General features: G+C 41.2%; 1 protein-coding gene across 1 annotated transcript in view; it reads left to right on the forward strand.

The window, feature by feature from the left end:
• LOC149323037 (A.superbus venom factor 1-like) overlaps nt 1-19,764 on the forward strand; it is a 67,092-nt gene that overhangs the window by 20,512 nt on the left and 26,816 nt on the right. Inside the window, exons 8-22 of the mRNA XM_089486417.1 lie at nt 1,856-1,958; nt 2,055-2,175; nt 2,539-2,654; nt 2,823-2,969; nt 3,731-3,943; nt 6,605-6,799; nt 7,101-7,262; nt 7,723-7,852; nt 9,465-9,539; nt 11,114-11,314; nt 11,856-11,967; nt 13,406-13,491; nt 13,612-13,751; nt 14,758-14,970; nt 18,170-18,233. Of these exons, the coding sequence (XP_089342543.1) occupies nt 1,856-1,958; nt 2,055-2,175; nt 2,539-2,654; nt 2,823-2,969; nt 3,731-3,943; nt 6,605-6,799; nt 7,101-7,262; nt 7,723-7,852; nt 9,465-9,539; nt 11,114-11,314; nt 11,856-11,967; nt 13,406-13,491; nt 13,612-13,751; nt 14,758-14,970; nt 18,170-18,233 (2,078 nt within the window). The remainder of the gene's footprint in view (nt 1-1,855; nt 1,959-2,054; nt 2,176-2,538; nt 2,655-2,822; nt 2,970-3,730; nt 3,944-6,604; nt 6,800-7,100; nt 7,263-7,722; nt 7,853-9,464; nt 9,540-11,113; nt 11,315-11,855; nt 11,968-13,405; nt 13,492-13,611; nt 13,752-14,757; nt 14,971-18,169; nt 18,234-19,764) is intronic.

Genomic DNA, 19,764 nt, shown 5'->3' on the forward strand with positions numbered 1-19,764 from the left:
GTAAATTGGTGGTTTATGACAGAAACAAAGATGAGGATGGACCTTGGAGAAAGATTTATTGGCTGGATATAGGCAATCTAGAAAACTCGAATGCTCAAATAATTGTAAATGGTGAGAAAAACCAAAGGTTGTGGTATTATCAAAGGAATGAGACAATGCTGTCCTCTGTCCCCACTTCTATGTATCCTATGTTTTGAAATTTTAAGCAACAGGATTAGAGAAGAGAATCAAATAAAAGGAACTTCAATTAAAGGATTTAAATATAAAATATGAGCCTATGCAGATGACCTAGCAATTTTTTTTGGAAGCTCCAAATGAAAATATCTGTAGATTACTAGATATTGTGCAGGATTTTGGCCAATATGCAGGTTTTAAAATTAACAGAACTAAATCAGTATTGTTAATGTTGAATATGACAAAAAATGAAATAAAAAAATTAAAAGGAGAAATATCTTGGTCCAATACCTAATAAACCATGTTAGTCTTTTAGTTGCTTTGTTTGGCTACTGAGGCGCCACACCCAACAGGAGCACCACCTTACACATTTAAGTCTGAGTTAAAATGTAGAGTAGATTTGTAGCCCCATGGGATCCGTCAGCTGCCACTAGATATTGTAAATAGCATAGTGGGCAGAGAGAAGGTTTTGACTGCTGTGGTCCAAAGAAGAACCACTTACTATAAGCAGCTGTTATCCCAACTGGACTTTCTCTTTTAGAGTTCAAAGCAGCCACAAAGATGATTTTTGTTAAGACCACAGCACGAGAAGTTATTTATCTTCCCACCAGTGTCATCACTAGGGAAGTGCAGGGGCTGCGGAACTCACTGAGTAACACCCCAGAGAGGGGTGTCACCCTATAGGGTGATACACCCAGTGGTATTGGTGCAGCTGCTGGGCGAGTGAGAAGGGATGTCACATCCCTTTTTCACTTGCCCAACAGCCATGTCAGAGCCCAAATGACCTTCTGGAGGCTGAGGCACCACTTATTCCAGTGGCAGTGGCTGTTGGGGGGGCAGTACCTTCTGTTTGGGTTTCTGCATGGCTGAAGTCATGTTATGACCCAAAGGGAACTCTGGTGGCTAAGGCGCTTCCTCCTCCAGTGATGATGGCTGCTGTGGCAGTGCTGCTCTCCCTCTCCCACACACACCAGGTGACACCAACTCCAGCTATGCCACTACTTCCCACTTCATGTGCTGCTAATTTTACAATTTCAAGAAGCTTCAAGTGACACATTTGCCATAACATATATTCTGTGTCACTGAGTTTGTCTCTTTGAGCTATGATAAGGCAGGGCTATTTGTTCATACATCTGCCCTGAGCATCACAGAATCTAAATGAAATATCAAAAGGACCAGATAGTCCAGAAACATGAATTCTCTCTTCACTTTATTCCCCTGCCTTACCTTACCAGAGTCCTGCTTTCCCCAACCCAGTCCCAAAATGTGCTGCAAGAAAGTTCCTCAATTAATGGAGACATGAGTGGAGACAATATTTAATGTATTATCATTGTCAAGGAGGCTTTTATATGGGATGTGTGTTTTGTTTGTGATTTTTAACTGTTGTATTTCTTTTTATGCAATTTTACACTGTTTTAATGAGATTATTTTCATTGTTTTACATTTTTATTGTTGAGTTATCAACCAGTTTTATCAGTGAGTCACCTTGGGGAGAAAGGCAGCATCATAAATAAATAAATAAATAAATAAATAAATAAATAAATAAATGTGGGTGATGGTTCAACTACACTCATCTATGTAGTCCTATATGATGTCAAATGTAAATGTCTTGCCTCCATGTTAGGCATCAACAGGATAGATGTGAACAAACAACATGTCTTGCTTCATTCTGTTCTTCCAGGTACCTCTATGGGAAGAAAGTAGAAGGTGTAGCCTTTGTCCTCTTCGGAGTGAAACTTGATGATGAGAAAAAGAGTATTCCAGACTCACTCAGGAGAATTCAAGTAAGATGGCCCATATATTTGTGAGGGGGGTGGTAAGAGAAAGAGTAGACAACTTTGATTTCCTTTTTTATCTTTATCTTCTCTCCTCCTTTCTAGATTGTTGATGGGGAAGGGGAGGCAGCACTCACAAAAGCCATGCTTCAGACCCGATTTCGCAACACCAATGAGCTTGTCGGACATTCTCTCTACATCTCTGTAACAGTGATGACAGAGTCTGGTGAGTTGTGGCTTCAAAGCACCATGAATTAGCAGATGGCTCATAGAGGGAACTCTGGAGTTTGTCTTAAGGGGTATCATTCACAGTGTTGTGTGAAGATAGTTCAGCTTCTGGATTCTTGTGTCGACTGTAGCTATATCTTTTCTCTGTCTAAGTCAACAAATGAAGACACTTGGGTCAAATCCTGCCTTGTGAGGGATTCTGTCTTGGCCCAGAGCCGACAACCAAGGGTTTGAGGACAGGAGGTTTGAAAACGGAATATACTGCAGTTTTATGTACCGCACATATTCTCTCAACATTTCTCTGCTCTTCTAACAACTTAGTTTCATATTTTTATCTACTTTCCCTCTCCTCTCTCTCCAGGAAGCGACATGGTGGTGGCTGAGAAAGGCAGCATTAGCATCGTGACATCTCCCTATCAGCTCCACTTCACAAAAACCCCAGTGTTCTTCAAGCCGGGGATGCCCTATGGACTGATGGTAATGGCCCAGTTCCAGCCTTGCTAGTGCTGTCTTAAATCCAGAGCGAGGTGCACAAATAGTCCTAGAAATTGCCCAAATCTTGCAAATGTCCTGGGAACAGTGATTTAGTCTCAGCAAGGACTTCTACACTCCACTCTCAGTTGCTTCTTTGGAATTTCTTCACAGGTATACGTCACCAACCCTGATGGCTCCCCAGCTACTCAGGTCCCTGTGGTATCAGAGCCCATTCAGGCTGAGGCAACCACCCAGAATGATGGGACTGCCAAGCTGATCCTGAACACACCAGCAAACAGCAACGAGCTAAGAATCACCGTGAGTCATTCTGAGATTATGTTATAGTCCTTTCCAAAGCACTGTGGTTGGGTGTTGCCATATCTTCTAAATAAAACTGTTGTTCATTATTGTCGCACTTTTAGGGTAGGAACCATTGTTCATTGGCAGCGTGCGTGCACGCTTTGTGGGCAGTTGGCTGTTCTAGGGCTGCATTTCCATGTGGTTTTATTTATTTTCTGCAGCCCTTGCCCTAGTCTGAATTTCAAAGTCCTTCTTCAGATTATCAATTCAGACCTCTGCTAAGAGAGATCTTTTCCTTTTGTGAACTGCAATCAGCAGGAAGAAAGAAGGACAACGACTCTGTGAAGGATAGGGGATGGCAGAAAGTGTGGGAAATACGGTACTTAATGGGGGGAAAATACTCCCAGCCTTGATGCAGACTGTTCCAGTTTCACTATCTAGCATTTCCATTTTCAGAGGGCTTCAATTACTCCCCCAACACTCCTAATTGTTTCTTTCATTTCCCCACAACTTTCACGTCCTACCTTTGAGGTTATATGTTCTGATGTTGTAGTTATCTGCTGTTCTGATAATAGATCACAGTTCTGTCTTCCTGATGATGCAGGTCACCTTACTGAGGTACCTCATAGATCCTGGTGGGTCCAAGATACTAGCTCATTTTCCCGCCCTTAGCTATTATATCTTTTCCCCGCAGTGGCTCCTTATAGATTGCTGTGTGATTGAGTTAACAGTTTCTGTGGTTCCTTTGAAATTTTATTAATCCTTCTCACCCTCTTTAGGTAAAAACCAGAAAAGAGGAACTCCCAGCTGAACGCCAGGCAACCAGGACCATGGTGGCAACAGCCTACCAAACCCAGGGAGGATCTGGGAACTATCTCCATTTATCCATCGCATCTACTGAGCTCAAGGCTGGGGACAACTTAGCTATCAACTTCAATGTGAGAAGCAACAGTCAAAATGTGCTGAACCAGATCAACTATTTCACCTACATAGTAAGTGATATAGCCCTGGACAGAATGGAAATCCATGGTCCAACTTATTTGGTTGTTGACTTTGCATTTGTTTTCTTTTTTTAAAAAAAATTAAAATAATTTTTATTGAGAAAATAAGTTACATACAAACCAACATCTCAAAATAAACACCACACACATCAGTCTTCAATATATTGTAATAACATATATTACAAGTACCCCACCCCTTTACCTTTTTTTTCTACTCTGTTTCATGTATGCTTTCCTTTCCCCCTCCTTCCGCACAACAACCTTCTTTTCTATTTTCTTTCCTTCTCTCTCTTTGCAGCTCCCTTTCTTCATTGTACATTTCATTATCTTTGTTTCTTATCTTCGGTTTTCTCCATATCCTTCTTCATTCTTCTTACTTCCAATCCTCTCTTCCTTAACTTACCCATACCAAAACCTTATTATCCCTTCACACTCATACATTACCCAAGCTTACATTAAATACCTTCCCTATGAATGTGTAATCTATTTTCTTATTTAAGGAGTGGAGTCAATGGCTGTAAATTAAGCTAAACAAAATAAAAATACAACAAATAAATTAAAATTATAACACCAAATATCAAAAACAATAAACAAACCAACAGAGAGGAAATGGTATTACACATAATTAAATTCTAATTCATTCCAAAGTTTAACCCACATTCCATGCAGACTTTACACACCCTACATATTAAAATATTTCATGTTCCTGTCATTGCTGGGTTGTTATTACATATTTCTTTGCCCTCCTATTTTTCAAAGTTTTTTTACATTCTATTTTAATTTCTGTTTCCTATTTCTATCTATGAATATTCTACTTTACTCATTGCTCCAGATATTTACTCTTTCATTTACTAATATCCCATTATTCTGTTACATCTTCATCTTACCATTTTGTCCCCCACTTTTTAAAATTATTGTTCTAAATTTCTCTTTTCTCTTATTCTTATAATCACTTTTAATCTCCAACGCTTATTATCGATAATTTCCCCCATTTCTTTTCCAATAGTGGCAACATACACTTCCATTCTTCTTTAAAACGTTCTATTGTTTTGTCTTTGATTTGTTTTCATGGGACGAAAGGGAAAACCTCTCATTATGTGTCTAGTCCTCATGGGGATGTAGGATCAGGAATATTCCCTACAGCCCGTGTCTTCTTAATAATAATAATAATAATAATAATAATCACAGCGGTTTACAACATGGAAGTACAATAACAACAATAATACAATAATATCCCACCGAGTGCAAACCCATCCCCCATACAATAAAAAAACCATATATAAACTAAAACCCAAACTAGATAACAACAATAACAACAAATTAAAACCAATTAAAAACCATGCAATGGCTGGATGGAACCGTATACATCATTGAAGGGATTAAGGTGACAATTAATGCTCATGGAGGGAAAGCCTGGCGAAATAGGAAGGTCTTCAAGTTCCTCTTAAACACATCTAGGGAGGAGACAGTGCGGAGCTCATTGGGCAAAGAGTTCCAGAGCTGTGGGGCTGTGATGGAAAAAGCCCTCTGAGATGAAATGTATCTAAATTTAGGAACTCTCAATAAGTGTTTCTCACCCGATCTGAGAGTGTGGGGCGGATTATATGGGGAGAGGCGGTCCTCCAAGTACCCTGGGCCCAAGCCATTTAGGGCTTTATAGGCTATCACCAACACCATGTATTGTGCCCGGAAGCAGGTAGGCAGCCAGTGTAGGTCTTGCAATATAGGTGTTATATGGCTGGTCCTGGAGCATCCAGTGACAAGCCTTAGAGCTTTTGGCTGAGGGCAGCTTTTCAGAATGGCCCTTCTGAGGACCGATCAGATATAAGCAAACTCTTATATGTCAAACTCCTTCATGGGAAGGTGAAAAAACATTTTTATTCCACTTATGGTACATGTGTACAATGCCAGTGTCTTTATTTTCTTCTTGTCCGAATCCCATTGTTTAAACTGATGGTTCTCAAATGGTGAGGCAGGACCCCCCAGGGGACATGGGAGTTACTCAAGGGGGGCTGATAGATTTGGAGGCACTGACTCATCCACCTCCTCCTCTTCTTCCTTTTCCATACCCTTTCTGTCCTGGGGGAGAAGAGAAAGGTGAGGAGAGCACATGAAGCAGCCCCCTCTGCCTGAGGAAGGTAGAGAGCAGGGAAACTCAACCAGTACATCCACTTTGTCCATTGTGTCCTAGGCACAGACACTCAGAAAGTCACACTCTTAATTTCTTTTTTACATTCATGTGCACTTGTGTATACTCACATATACACAAAATAATGAATGTATATGTGGCTGTGTGTGTGAGAGAGAGTGTGAACACGTGCATGTGTGAGTGAAAGAATGAATGAAAGAGCATGACTGAGTGTTACATTTGGTGTGTGAGAGTGTGGCTGTGTGTGACACAGTATGTGTTAAGTATTAAAAAATATATTTCCAATTTGAATGATGTTACTTCTTTACAAAAAATGAATATACATAAATGACCAAACAAAAATATTCACACTGAACAAACACAATATTTTTACATATACTGGGTTTAGTTGGAGAGGGAGCAACATCTGCATGTAGATGTAAAGTGGGGGGGGGGGGGCGAGGTCACAAGGGTAAACAGTTTGAGAACCACTAGTTTAAACCAATCCTTTTGTTTATCATCAGATCTTGACTAAAGGGAAAATGCTCAAGGTTGGGAGGCAACCCAAGGCTGCTGGACAGAATCTAGTGACCCTGACCCTAGCCATCACTCCAAATCTCATCCCTTCCTTTCGTATTGTGGCTTACTATCGTGTAGGGAACAGTGAAATTGTGGCCGACTCTGTCTGGGTGGATGTGAAGGATACCTGCATGGGAACGGTAAGTCATGGTTTCTGCTGATATTATTTATTAGTGTCAAAGAAAGGCACCCTCTTAGATGTATTGTAGCAAAAGTGTGCAAATTCTGCTCTTTCCTGGGACAGTTCCCCCCACACACATACTTTGTGAATTGTAGATTGAACAATCTGTAATGAGGGACTTATTGTACACTTGTAACCTTTAATTTTGAGAGAACAAAGTGGACAGGGGACTTCTAAACCATCACTGCAACTTATTGAAAAGCTGATCATAGGAAAATGGCACTTTATTTCAATCATTCTGTGTTGCCTGTCTCAAACAGCTGGTTGTGAAAGGAGCAACTGCAGCTGACAATCAAGTTCAACAGCCAGGACGTGCTATGAAGATCAAAGTGGAAGGGGATGCAAATGCTCGGGTTGGTCTTGTGGTTGTGGACAAAGCTGTCTATGTCCTGAACAGAAAGTATAAGCTGACTCAGACTAAGGTAAGGTACAGTGTTCCTTGGGGTTTGATGCACCAAGTTAGGAGTTTATCACACCCCCAAAAAAGCAACTTACCCCTGCCGGGATAGAGTCGCTTACAGGATGCAATCAGAAATCATCACCTTAGAAATGCCACTGATGCTGCTGGGCATCTGTATCCTGGCTGCATCCCGGATGCCAGCCATGCTTAACTGGCTGAATTGCAAACTTGGGAGCTTCCCATGTTTGCAAATCAGCCAGCTGGGCATGACTACAAGTCGAGATTTAGCCAGGATGTACTTGCCCGGTGGCACCGACTGCATTTTTAATGTGATAATTCCCAGTTGCATCCCATAAGTGATTCTATCCCGGCAGGGGTAAATCGCTTTTGGGGGGTATGCGATAAACTCCCTAGTGAGGTTTATCTTGATTTGGAATTTGCTGAATCTATTCATTGTTTCACTGGGGTCTACTCTATTCTAGGTTTGGGACACAATAGAAAAGAGTGACATTGGCTGTACTGCTGGCAGCGGTAGGAACAACGTTGGTGTGTTTGAAGATGCTGGGTTGGCCCTGGAGACCAGCAGCAAACTTTCCACAAAACAAAGATCAGGTAGGAGTGGGACATGTCCACAGCATAAGAATGTTAGGTTTGAAAATTAATTTGATCATTTTAAATGTAAGACATCAGGAAAATTAATTCATTGCCAGTAATACCAATCATTGAAATCAGGCCTCATCTGGAGTACTACTTTCAGTTCTGAAGCCTCATTTTAAGAAGGACAAGTGGGAGCGGGTTCAGAGAAAGGCAACAAAGATGATAGGAGATATGGAGAACAAAATATATGACGAGAGGTTGAAGGAGCTGGGCATGTTCAGTTTGGTGAAGAGAAGACTGAAGGGTGAAATGATTGCCCTCTTTAAATACCTCAAGGGCTGTCAAAGAGAGAGGGGGAAAGTCTGTTCTCTGCTGCCCCAGAGGGTAGGACTAGGTCTAATGGTTTGAAGTTGCAAGAGAGTATATTTTGATTGAATGTTAGAAAGAACTTGTTGACAAGTTTGGCAATAGAACCAATTGCTTAGAAAGGTGGTGGAGTCTCCTTCTCTGGATGTCTTCCAAAGGAGGCTGGACAGCACCTGCTGGGAATATTCTAGTTGGGGATCCTGCACTGAGCTCATATGCTTGAGGGCTCATAGGAGTTCTTCCAATTTGATGATTCTAGCATTATTTAATTTATTAATTCATTATTTAAAATGGATATACTACATCAATGTTCTGGGGCCACTGTTTTGTCCTGGGACCTGCTGGGGACCTCATGGACTACTAGAAATCAAAAGAGAAAAAAAAGAAAAAAACCCAAAGTGGCTGGAAAACCACTTCTGATTCTCAAAAATCCACATTTTAAAAATAACAACAAGTACCCAGAAACTTTGGGACCTTTTAAAATTGTTGTACCTGAAGCATCCCTTTTTTTGGCCAGAAAAACCCTGGTCTAGGAATTTTAGAGGCACTGGGGGGGTCACTAAAGCATCCTGGGCTGGGGGCAGTTTGGGCCACATTATGCCTGCATCTGATTTAAAACATTCATTTTCATTTAGAACATTATTTAAAATATTACCAGTAGTTGTTTCACAAACTACTTGATGTTTTTAAGTTCTGAAGTGTGACATGGCAAAGGAATTCCTTTGAAAAACAACACATCTCACTTTAGAGCCATGCCTACATGGTCTGTAACTTTCTGCATTAGCACTTCATCATCTGAAAAGTACACTCTAGGATGCCTGGAAGAGGCTCTTTGGGAGCAGGATCTTGCAGAAGGCAAGCAGGTCTCCCAGCATACAAATGCATGACACAAATCAACAAAGGCTAAGAAAATTTTAATTTCTAAGAAAAAGCACATTTGGTGATTTGGATCAGAGAAGTTTTGGGTTAAACATACCTCCGTGGTGGATGCCATATCTCTGCCCCAAACAGCATTCAGTGTAACCTGCTTTTGGGCTGAAACCTGGACTGTCAGAGACTCATGAGACAGAGGGATACAGAACACAAAAAGCCTTAAGGCTGCAATCCTATTCTCTCTGATTTGGGAATAAACCCTGTTCACCTTTCAGTAAACCTGCACAGGATCAGAGAAACATGCATGAGATCACAGAATGTAGTATTGCCTTCTTATTTCATGTCAGGACAATAATATCTTCTTCCTACCTTCCCTGCTGTCTCCCAGATTTAAAGTGCCCCCAGGTTGCAAGACGGAGACGTCGTCGTTCCATACAGCTCCTTGAGTCTAAAACAAGCAAAGGTATGTGACAAGTGACAAAGACCCCAGGGAACAAAAATGTTTTAGTCTAAATGAATAAAGTTGTAAAATGTGTATGAGAGTGGAGAAATACTCAAGCCATAAGGAGGGGCTTTCACTGGAAATCCACTGTCAAACAGAGTAGGTGATACTGGTCTAGATGGATCACCTGTCTGACAGTGCATGAGGATATTGCTCAGTGAAACTCCTGGACAACACTGACAAGTGGCCTAGGTCCAGTACTTAGAGTTCAAGTTGCAATCTGGGGAAAACCTTCATCTTAGACCTTAGTGAGGAGTTACCAGACTTAGATAGACCAGTGGCCCAACACATTCCTATCATTTCAAATTTGGTCTAGTGACAGAGCTTGGGCAACCTTCTTTGTCAGACTACAATTCCCATAATTTCCCAGGAACCATGGCCAGTGACTGTGCTGACATACAGTTCTGGGAGCTGTAGTCTAATATGGCGCCTTTTCTAAGCTGGAAGGCTGCCCAGAACCTGAGAGCTGGAAGCAAAACAAGAGGCCCTCAAAGAGTAATGGAAGAAGTTTATTTACACTGAGGCTCTGTCTACATGGGCCAAATAAAATGTTCTCTCCCTGACCTCTCAGTGGGGAGTCTAGATAATGCAGGGCCCAATCCCCGAGTCTGGTGTGAACAGTCAAGATGATGTATAGCCCATTCAGTGTCAAACCCTGAAGTCAAGATGATGTCTAGCCCACTTAAAATAGTGTAAAATAAGTCCCTTAGTTACTCTGGATCTTTCTGGAAAATCCAGAGCCCTGTATCGCAACACCAGGCGGCTGTTCACTTGCGCATCCTACTGTGTTGCCTGGCACTGCCATGCATTGTTCATTTTGATGTCAGAACATGGTGCCCAGTCATGTGATTGATGTTGGGTGCCTTGTTCTGACCACAGAATGAGCAATGTGGGGCAGTGCTGATGGCATAGGCTGGCAGGATGTGCGTGTGAACAGCTGCCCAGTGTCAGAATGGAAGTCCCCAAGAAATGGGGCTGTTCCCAGAGTTTCCTGACCCATGCAGACACCACATCTAAAGATGTGCATACAAAGCACCTCTTGATCTGTACATTTTTAAATTAAAAAAGGAATTTTTAATTCCAACTGGCCAAATGGCTGTACAAGACAAATGATCTGTGACTTCCACAGTCTAGGGAATGTTAAGGATATTGACTGGATGAAGGAAAAAGGAAATTGATGGGAAGGGAATTAGCTTGTTTGAAAACGTTATGGTGTCCTGATAGAAGGAAAAGGAGCACTACTATTAGTACCTGGGGCTAAACTGAAATATGTGATATTGGCTGGTGAATTGGTTCCCAAATGGATAGCCTTTCAGTCAGGGTGTTTGACCGTCAAAGAACTGGCAGTGTATAAAATGTAGGAAAAAGTCAAACCATTTTGATGTTTCTGGTAACTGACTAGAAAAAAGGCAAGCGGGTTGTGGATCAATAGAATTCATCTGTATTTCAGCTGTGTTTTCTCTCCTGTTGAGCATGATAGCCAGACTTGTCTGGAAGGACACTTTCTGCTGTTTCATGAAAGTTGTATATTTCAGCGGCCCAGTATGCAGACAGGGCAATGAGAAAATGCTGTGAGGATGGCATGTATGAGAATCCTATGGGGTACAGCTGCGAAAAGCGTGCCGAATACATAGACGATCAGAACGAGTGCAAAACTGCTTTCCTTGAATGCTGCAACTTTATTAAAAGCATACGGGATGCGAATCAACGAGAAGATCAACTGCATCTGGCAAGAAGCAAGTAGAACTTTTTTCTTTCTTTGCAAAACACATTGTGGCATCATGTGTGTGTGTGTTTGTGTGTGTGTATAATATGGATGGAATAAAGGAAGAATCCTCCGTACAAATACAAAGGTAAAACAACAGGAAGAAAAGCACAAGCCCAGTTGGTGTCACAGTGTCCTCCTCTCTCCCTGTCTCCCTCCCCCTTGCTATTCCCAATGGCTGCTCAAAAACTAGTATGTTTGTGTTTTCATTAATTTGCATAATTGTGGTAAGAACAGGACTCATGTGATTATGTCCTTAGACTTCTGTTACAGGCCCTCCATATCAGTACTGGAGTGGCAGATAATACAAACACCACAGTGACCATAAGCATTAGCCACCAAAGCATGATGTGATGGCATCCAATTCCACCATCACCCAGGCCATCTCTTTATTCTTCCTTTGAACAAAAGAGTTTCAAAAAAGTCAAGCTCTGAATTTGTATTTCCCCCTCTTAAAGAGAAATCACAATACTAAAGATAATCATTACCAAACCTGTCTTGTGTTTTTCTAGGTGATAATGAGGAATTGATAATGGATGAGGATGCTATTGTCTCCAGGTCTGAATTTGCAGAGAGCTGGTTGTGGGAAACCAAAGTGCTGACTGAACGTCCGAATGCTCAGGGGTATCTTGTCTGCTATATTTCTCTCTTTACAACAGCTTACAACAGCTTACTTTTCAGTTTGGAGATAGACTTGTCTTCTTAATTGTCTAATAGAATTCACAAAGGGTTGCAAAATCAGTTGTGAATGTAGATTAGTGAGAGTATTGCTTCAGAATTCTCCATCCTAAATCATCTAAGAAAAAGGAGAAAGGAGACAATCAAGCTGAAGGTTTTAAACTTCGCTCCCATGTGTGCTCCAATGTTGGAATTGCCTACCCTTCCTTTTTGACTCCTCAACACAACTGGCAGCTGGAGGGAAGGATGATGGGTTGGGATAATACCCTTTAGTTCCTGCCAGCTGGACTTGGCTAGGAACCAACTGTGATTTGAGCAGTAGACTCTGGAAAAGATGGGTTTCTGTGTAAACGTGTTTTTTAAAACAAAAAACATCCTTCAGTTCAGTTTAACTGGCTTTTCTTGGTGAAAAAGCATGGGGCCTCTTCCGAATTGAATTCTAATATGGACTGCAGCTGGGACCTATTGCAAGGATTTTGTCACCAAAATTGCCGGGGAATCCAGCTTGACTGCAGCCTAGGTCTCTGACATGCTTCAGCAGCCATTTTTTGAAGTAAGAAAGTTCCCAGTTTTGAAATGAGGCTCCTGAAGCATGCCTGGGACCCAGGCTGCAGCTGGGCTGAAGTTGCTGGGCAGCTTTGGTGGCAAAATCCTTCCTATAGGACTTGGCTGCAGTTTAAAATAGACTTCAATTTGGAAGAGATAAGCCGGGTTACGTAAGCTGTGCGATAAAGTCCATGGTCCCACTTAAAAGTTGCTGAACTCTAGACACAATAAATTAGACAGATAAAGGTCTTTCTTTACTAATACTGGAACTGGATGCCCTGGTGGTGCAGTGGTTAAATGCTGGTACTACAGCCACAAAGCTGTGAGTTTGATCCCATGGCTCCAAGGTCAACTCAGCTTTCTATACTTCCATAGGTTGGTAAAATGAGTACCCAGCTTGTTGGGGGCAATTGGCTTGCAGATTGTAAACCGCTTAGACAGTGGTGAGTTCAATATGAAGCGGTATAGAAATGTAAATGCTATTGCTGGATGTTCTGTTCTGGGTATAGCTACTTATGGAAACAGCATACTACAAATACAATGCTCCCATATGAATCCTTTTCGATTTTTAGAATGCCTAGGAAAGTTTATTCATGTTCTGATTTGTGTTCAGTGTGTCCCCCACTGCCATTACTGGTTGCCACTGGCAGGAATGAGAGGAAACAAAATTGTCACATAAGAACATAGGCTAGTTGTCCTGGAAGTTAGGAAGAATTAAGGAAGAATTATATGCCCAACAGTAGCTGCATATAAATTAGCACATCTGCTTTCCACTTTAGTTTGTGTAACATAACAGCTGCCCCCAGGTATGACATGGCACCTTTTTTCTTGCACTTAGGATTTCATCCAAGATAGTGCCCTTTTACCTGAAGGATTCCATCACAACCTGGGAGGTGTTGGCTGTGAGCATTTCAGAAACAAAAGGTAAAGCATCCTACATGGTCAGGAGAGTGGACAACTCCTTAATAATGCTTGCAAGGAGATTTGGTGCATGACTGCTTTTGATTCTCAACCTACTTTCTTCCCTATTGATCTTCCTTACAGGGATCTGTGTGGCTGACCCTTATGAAATAACAGTCATGAAGGAGTTCTTCATTGACCTCAGGGTGCCTTACTCAGTAGTGAGGAATGAGCAGGTGGAGATTCGGGCTGTTCTCTACAACTATGGAACAGAGAATATCAGGGTAGGCTTTGGGATTTGGACAGGAGTTTGTGCAGTTGGCCCTCCATATCCGTGACTTTGACTTTTGCAGGTTTGCTTATTTGCAGTTTTGATTATGTTCTCTCTAGGAATCTCTTGGTCCTCCAGCACAACTCTGTCAGAAGTTCTTGAGAAAACACTTCTCAGGGCATTTGTAGGTCCTCCAGCATGATACTATGATCAACTTCTGGCGGATGTAGAGTTGCACTGGAGGACCTGGAGAATCCTAGAGGGGTGTTCTCTTAGGTAAAAAGAACAGTGTTTTTATTTGCAGTTTTTCTCCATTCATAGTGTCTTTCCCCATAACCCCAGCAAATATGGAAGGACCACCATACTCATTACAGCAAACAGCAAGCCGGGAGAGGGGAGCAAGTAGAAATAAAGAGACAACACACATATCTTGTTGGGAATAAAAGACCACAACTTTATTGGCTACAGCCCTATTGCAGTGTTTTGGCTCTACACAGGGACTAGAACCCATGAATGGTTGACCCATTTCTCAAAAAATACTCCACCCAATCTGCGTACTTGGTAAACAACGGGAATGGCAAAGATAACAATCCCCACTGCAGTGTGAACTGCCTGGTGGTACCTTCTCCAGCCACCTGGAAGTGAAGCCAACCTGCAGTGTCCCCCAAGCAGGGTCAATGCCTCTAGTCTAGGTCTTTTCCTTAAAGGAACTTCCCCACCTTCCAATTGGAACAGGTAAGCCAACCCATACCCCGAAATTGGATACAGCGTGATACACCCCAGAGAGGTTGGTTACTGACTGTAACAAGCTTCTCTGCCAAATGTCATCGTCCAGTTATAACCAGTCTTGCTATATCTTCTGATATATACAGAACAGAAATTAGATAGCTACTTGAAGGAGAAAGCAAAGGAGTTGTGAAGCTTGTTCCACAGAAAGAAACTGCCCTCTTCTTTGTTCAGAATTTTTTACATTGCCAAGACAGCTTTTAAAGATCAGTTTCTTCTCTCTTTGTGGTCAGGTGCGAGTGGAGCTGATTCACAACCCAGCCTTCTGCAGTGCTTCCACAGCCAAGCAACGCTACCGACAGGATATCATTATTAAAAGCCAGTCCTCCACTGCAGTACCATTTGTACTGGTCCCACTGCAACTGGGACTCCATGACATTGAGGTCAAAGCAGCTGTTTGGCAAGTGATGGTATCGGATGGTGTAAAGAAGAAACTGAGGGTTGTGGTAGGTATCAACCTAGGCCCTCTAATAAAATCTGCAGAAAGAGAGACTACAGCCAGAACATTCTTGTCATAGCGCACCTTGACTCGGTCTTCCTCCACCACAATAGTCAGTTTAGATAGGAAGCTTAGGCCTGAAGGATTAGCTTAGCTGTCATCAAACAGAAATCTAGCATGTATCATTGTGGCTTCAACAGTACAGAACACTCTCCAGGCTGGGCGGATCTTGTCCTATTTGGCCTTTTAGTTCTTACCCACTGGAATTTAAACAATAGCAAAAATACCTTACACTGGCTGAAATTCATAAACATTGCCATGTTAGTCTGGAACACCAGTATGCAAAGGGATCTTGTAGCACCTTTGAGACTAACTGAGCAAAAGAAGTTGTAGCATGAACTTTTGTAGATTTAGGACATTACTGCATGAGTCCCATTCTCATTGCAATTGTTTCAGTCATTTATTTTTATTTCCCTCCACATTTTCCACACAGTTCTGGAGTTTTGCTACTATGAGTTAAGTTTTCTAAAAAAAGAAAAGAAAAGAATCATAAAAATAATAATAAAGGGAACCAGGTTGCATAGGAATAGTAAGGGAGGAGGGACAGGAGACACTGACATTATATGACTGCCAATATTGCAACTGCCCCAGCAGTGACATTTCATATGTGGGGACTAGCATGATTGCAATATCATTGACAGGTTCCTCTGTCAATGAAAAGGAATGCAGCAGTTATGGGTCAGAGGTGTCGTTGTGTGATAAGAATTGCCAAAGCTGCCTTTTTCCTGATGTAATCATGTGTAGTAACCTCTTTAGTCTACTGCCTTAGATGTATCTGAGGAGGTAGACTGAGTCTATGAAAGCTTATTTTACATCTTTTTTTCACTTAGTCTCAATGGTGCTACAAAATCCCTTTACATTCAGTAAATTTCTGAAGGCCTGTGTGAATTTAAATACATTGAGGTTTATAGTCAAGGGACCCTTTTCATTCTTTCTGATTATATCATTATAATTCCACTGCCATGGTTACATCCTGTGTAATTCTGAACTTTGTTATTTGGGAAGACACTAGAACTGACTAGTAGAGAATTCAAAATCCCTCATGAAAGTACAAACAATAGGATTCCATAGAATAGAGCCATGACAGTCAAAGTGGAATCCTAGTGCTATGACTGTGTGGTATGAAGGAGTACAGGTTTAAGGATAAGGTATAGCATACATTTCTTGTCTTTCCTGGCTCCAGTGAGAATTCCAACATGTCTCCGGGCCTGATGGGGATATATTACCATTACAACTCTGAAGAGCAATTTAGCACCTTCTAAACTGGGGGAAACATTAGCTAAAACCCTATAACCCAACCTATGAACTGTTGCACTAAGCTAATCACAATTTTCTAGTGCCTCCAGTTGTTCATTTAACTACATATGGGCACACTTGCATCTTCCTTTTCCTCTGAGGAAGGTAGGCAGTAATCTAATGATAAAAACTGAAAGCTTGGTGGATGGTGCCCAGTTAACACTACCCATTTGTGGAATCACTTCTATGTGAGGAGGTGGTTGCCTCACATGGCTGCAACTCCCTGTGTGCCTTTGTACTCTCTTGCAGAAGTGAAAGCCTACTCACTTGAACTTCACCTAATGTAAAATTTCAAAATGTACAAAATTCACTTTTATGGCTTCTGGCTTGGCTCTTCTGATTGTTGGACTGGATCAGGATGATGGCAGTTATAGTACAACATGTACAGAAGTTAGAGAGTGCTAAAATAAAGAAATAGGACCTGACAGTAGTAGTGTGTTGTACATTCACCTTATTGAGTGATGACTGCAGAATGAGTGCAAACTTTGTGTTTGCCTAAAGTCTATGTATGGCCAAAATCCAGTTGGTATTCCTAGCTAGAGCAGACCTACTGAATTCCGGTTATTTATGCAAATGTTCCATTATCATATTTGCATTGATTCAGCAGGCCTCCTCTTGCTGAGACTAGCAATTGGATGTAAGCCTAAGTAATTAACAGTGACTAGAATACAAAGATAGAGCTGTTCTTAGTCTGTAGAATTGGTATGTAGAGAGATCTTGTAGCACCTTTGAGACTAACTGAAAGAAAAAAAGTTGGCAGCATGAACTTTCATATACTTAAGTCTTCAAAAGCTCATGCTTCTTTCTTTCAGTTAGTCTCAAAGGTGCTATAAGATTTCTCTACAGTGACTAGAATATAGTAGTAATAAGTAGAATTAATGTAAAGTGGGATTATGTACAAAACCTGATAAGAGACTGCACTGCTTATAAGTAAATAATGCTAACTAATAACGCTTGCTTTAGATTTTCTGTGTTTGTGTGTGTGTGTGTGTGTGCAAGTGTGAGTGTATATGTGTATGTGTGTTGCAGGGAGCACTGCAAAATGTCTCAGGACAGTGATGGTGAACGTTTTAGGGGAAGAAGGACAGGTGCATGCCATGCAGGAGGCAACTGAAGGCCTGGGAAGAGGATGAATAGGCACTCACCTATTCCTCCTCCTCCCTTGCACCTCCCGGGCCTTCACCTGCCTCTCCAGAGGCAGCTGAAGGCCCAGGATGATTAGGAAGAGCAGGAAAAGGTGTGCGCCTGTTCCTCCTCCTCCCCACCTTCTGCGTGCCAGGAAAAATGGCTTTGCATGCCATCTCTGGCATACTTGCCATCGGATCGCCACCACGGTCTTAGGACAAGCATAAGCAGCACCGCAAGGAATTAAAGGAGTTCTGCCTTCTCTTTGGTGAGTTCTGTCAGTTTGCTAGGGCATCTGTTAACACAATGTTAACACTGTTATAATAGCAGGGCTGAGCACAATGACCTCCCCACCACCATCCCTGCTCAGTACTTAAGTCTCCACGTGGGCTGAGTGAATTGTTGTGTGAGCAGACATTTTAGAAACATCCAGAAGCGATTATGACTAAGGCCCATTTAAGAGTAGATGGGACCTATCTTTAACTCAGCAGCCACTGATTCTTAGGTGGGATGATTTACCTACTTGAAGTCTCTGGGGCTGACCTGAATCTTTTTGCACAATATATTTTGGAACATTATTGATCTAATGCTGCATTTGTACCAGAAACCAAATGGCGATTGGTGTTTTCAAGTTGCCATTTTGAGTTCTTCTTTGCTGCCATGATAGCAGAATTTTATTTCTGCTTAGACTGTTGAAGTGATCTTTGTTCTTTCTTCCTTATCAGCCTGAAGGAATGCAGAGAATACTTACTAATATCATTCAACTGGAACCTGATGTAAAAGGAAAAAGTGAGTGGAAATTATTCATCAATGTGTGCTTTAAAATCTCTTTCTTGAGTCCTGTAAAAACCTCTTTATTACTTAATCCTTTCTTCCATCTTGCTTCTTGTGAAAGCAGATCTCAGTACATCTAGTTAAAATACTGATGGGAATTCTTTCTGCACAGGGAGATGGCTGTGTATGCACTAAGGTCTTGTCTAGATGATAAAAATAATATCTATTGGAGTCACTAGCAATAAAAGTTGGAGTACTAGCTAGATCCAGTTGTCACTGTACATCTCCCACCCGTTGTTTGATCATTGCTTTAGCCTTATCATATCCCTTGCTGAACAGAAAATCTGGACAGAATCCAAGTGATGAAAGTTTAGCCATCATCTGTTTCCACATAGACTGGAAATCATCATGAAGTCGTGGAGTACAAAGCACTGATCTATGGTGGATCAGACTTCCCTAAAGCTAGCTTGTTCCTCTGCAAGTATATTTTCTTGTTCCAGTGGGTCTGGAGTTTTCACTGTATGTGTCTCACATAACATTTTCTGATCATATTTTAGAGACTAATTGGTCTGTATTGTCAGATCATTCTTCCTTCCTTTTTAAATATGAGGCAATGATTGCAATCCTTGGACATTCGATTGTAGTTGTCAACACAGGTGAAAGGTGAGGCCAGAACAGGATCCCAGAATTCCAAATTCTTTTTAATGGCTTCTTTTTTATATATATACTTTTTATTGGTTTTTAATGCTAATTTTTAAAAACATAATACATACCAGTTAGAGTTGTACATATTTACATAGTTGTTACTTCCTTCCAACTTTATCAATTCTGTATTTTATCGTTATTTGAATTTCTACTTTCTTTTTCCAATAAAGATTTATTAAGTACTACACACGTAAAGTCCTGCTACTTAAAAACCTATGTCAATCATATTCTTTTCTAACATAGCTATAGCACCTTCAGTCATATTTGAAATTTCATTTATGTGATTTTTTTTTTCTTTTAAGCAGGTTGAATTTCTTAGCTCAAAAATCATTCAAATATAATACCAACATAAGTACCTCTATCTTCTTTCAAATAATTTATCCATAACTTCCAATCTTGTTTAAATTTGTTGAGTGATTTCTTATTTATATAACAAGTCAATCTATCCAATTGTTTTTAATGGCTTTTGAAGGTATCAAGTCTTTTCTTGGAGCCTTCCTCATTCTCATTTGAGCTACAAGGTTCTTGATCAATCGCCAGTGCCCACTTTGGGAGATTCTCTATTTTTTGGCTTGGACATCCCCTTTCAACATAGATATCCTTATAAAGTGCTTGAAAGTGATCCTCCCTGACCCTGGGGAGATGTAACAGCGTGACTGAGATTATTCGCATAGTCATGTTGCAAAACAAAATATGTAGATAACCTCCTCAAAGGCACGTAAATATAGGAAGAGATTGCAGATAGAGTCCCTGGCTGTGCTAGTTAAAAAAAAAAGACAGGGTAGCAGGTAATGAGAAAAGGCCTCTGCCTGATACTCTGGAGAACTGCTGGCAGGCAGAA

Source organism: Sceloporus occidentalis, unplaced genomic scaffold (assembly GCF_023333645.1).
Source record: "Sceloporus occidentalis isolate IW3139 unplaced genomic scaffold, rSceOcc1.0.p SCAF_1, whole genome shotgun sequence".
Taxonomy (NCBI): domain Eukaryota; kingdom Metazoa; phylum Chordata; class Lepidosauria; order Squamata; family Phrynosomatidae; genus Sceloporus; species Sceloporus occidentalis.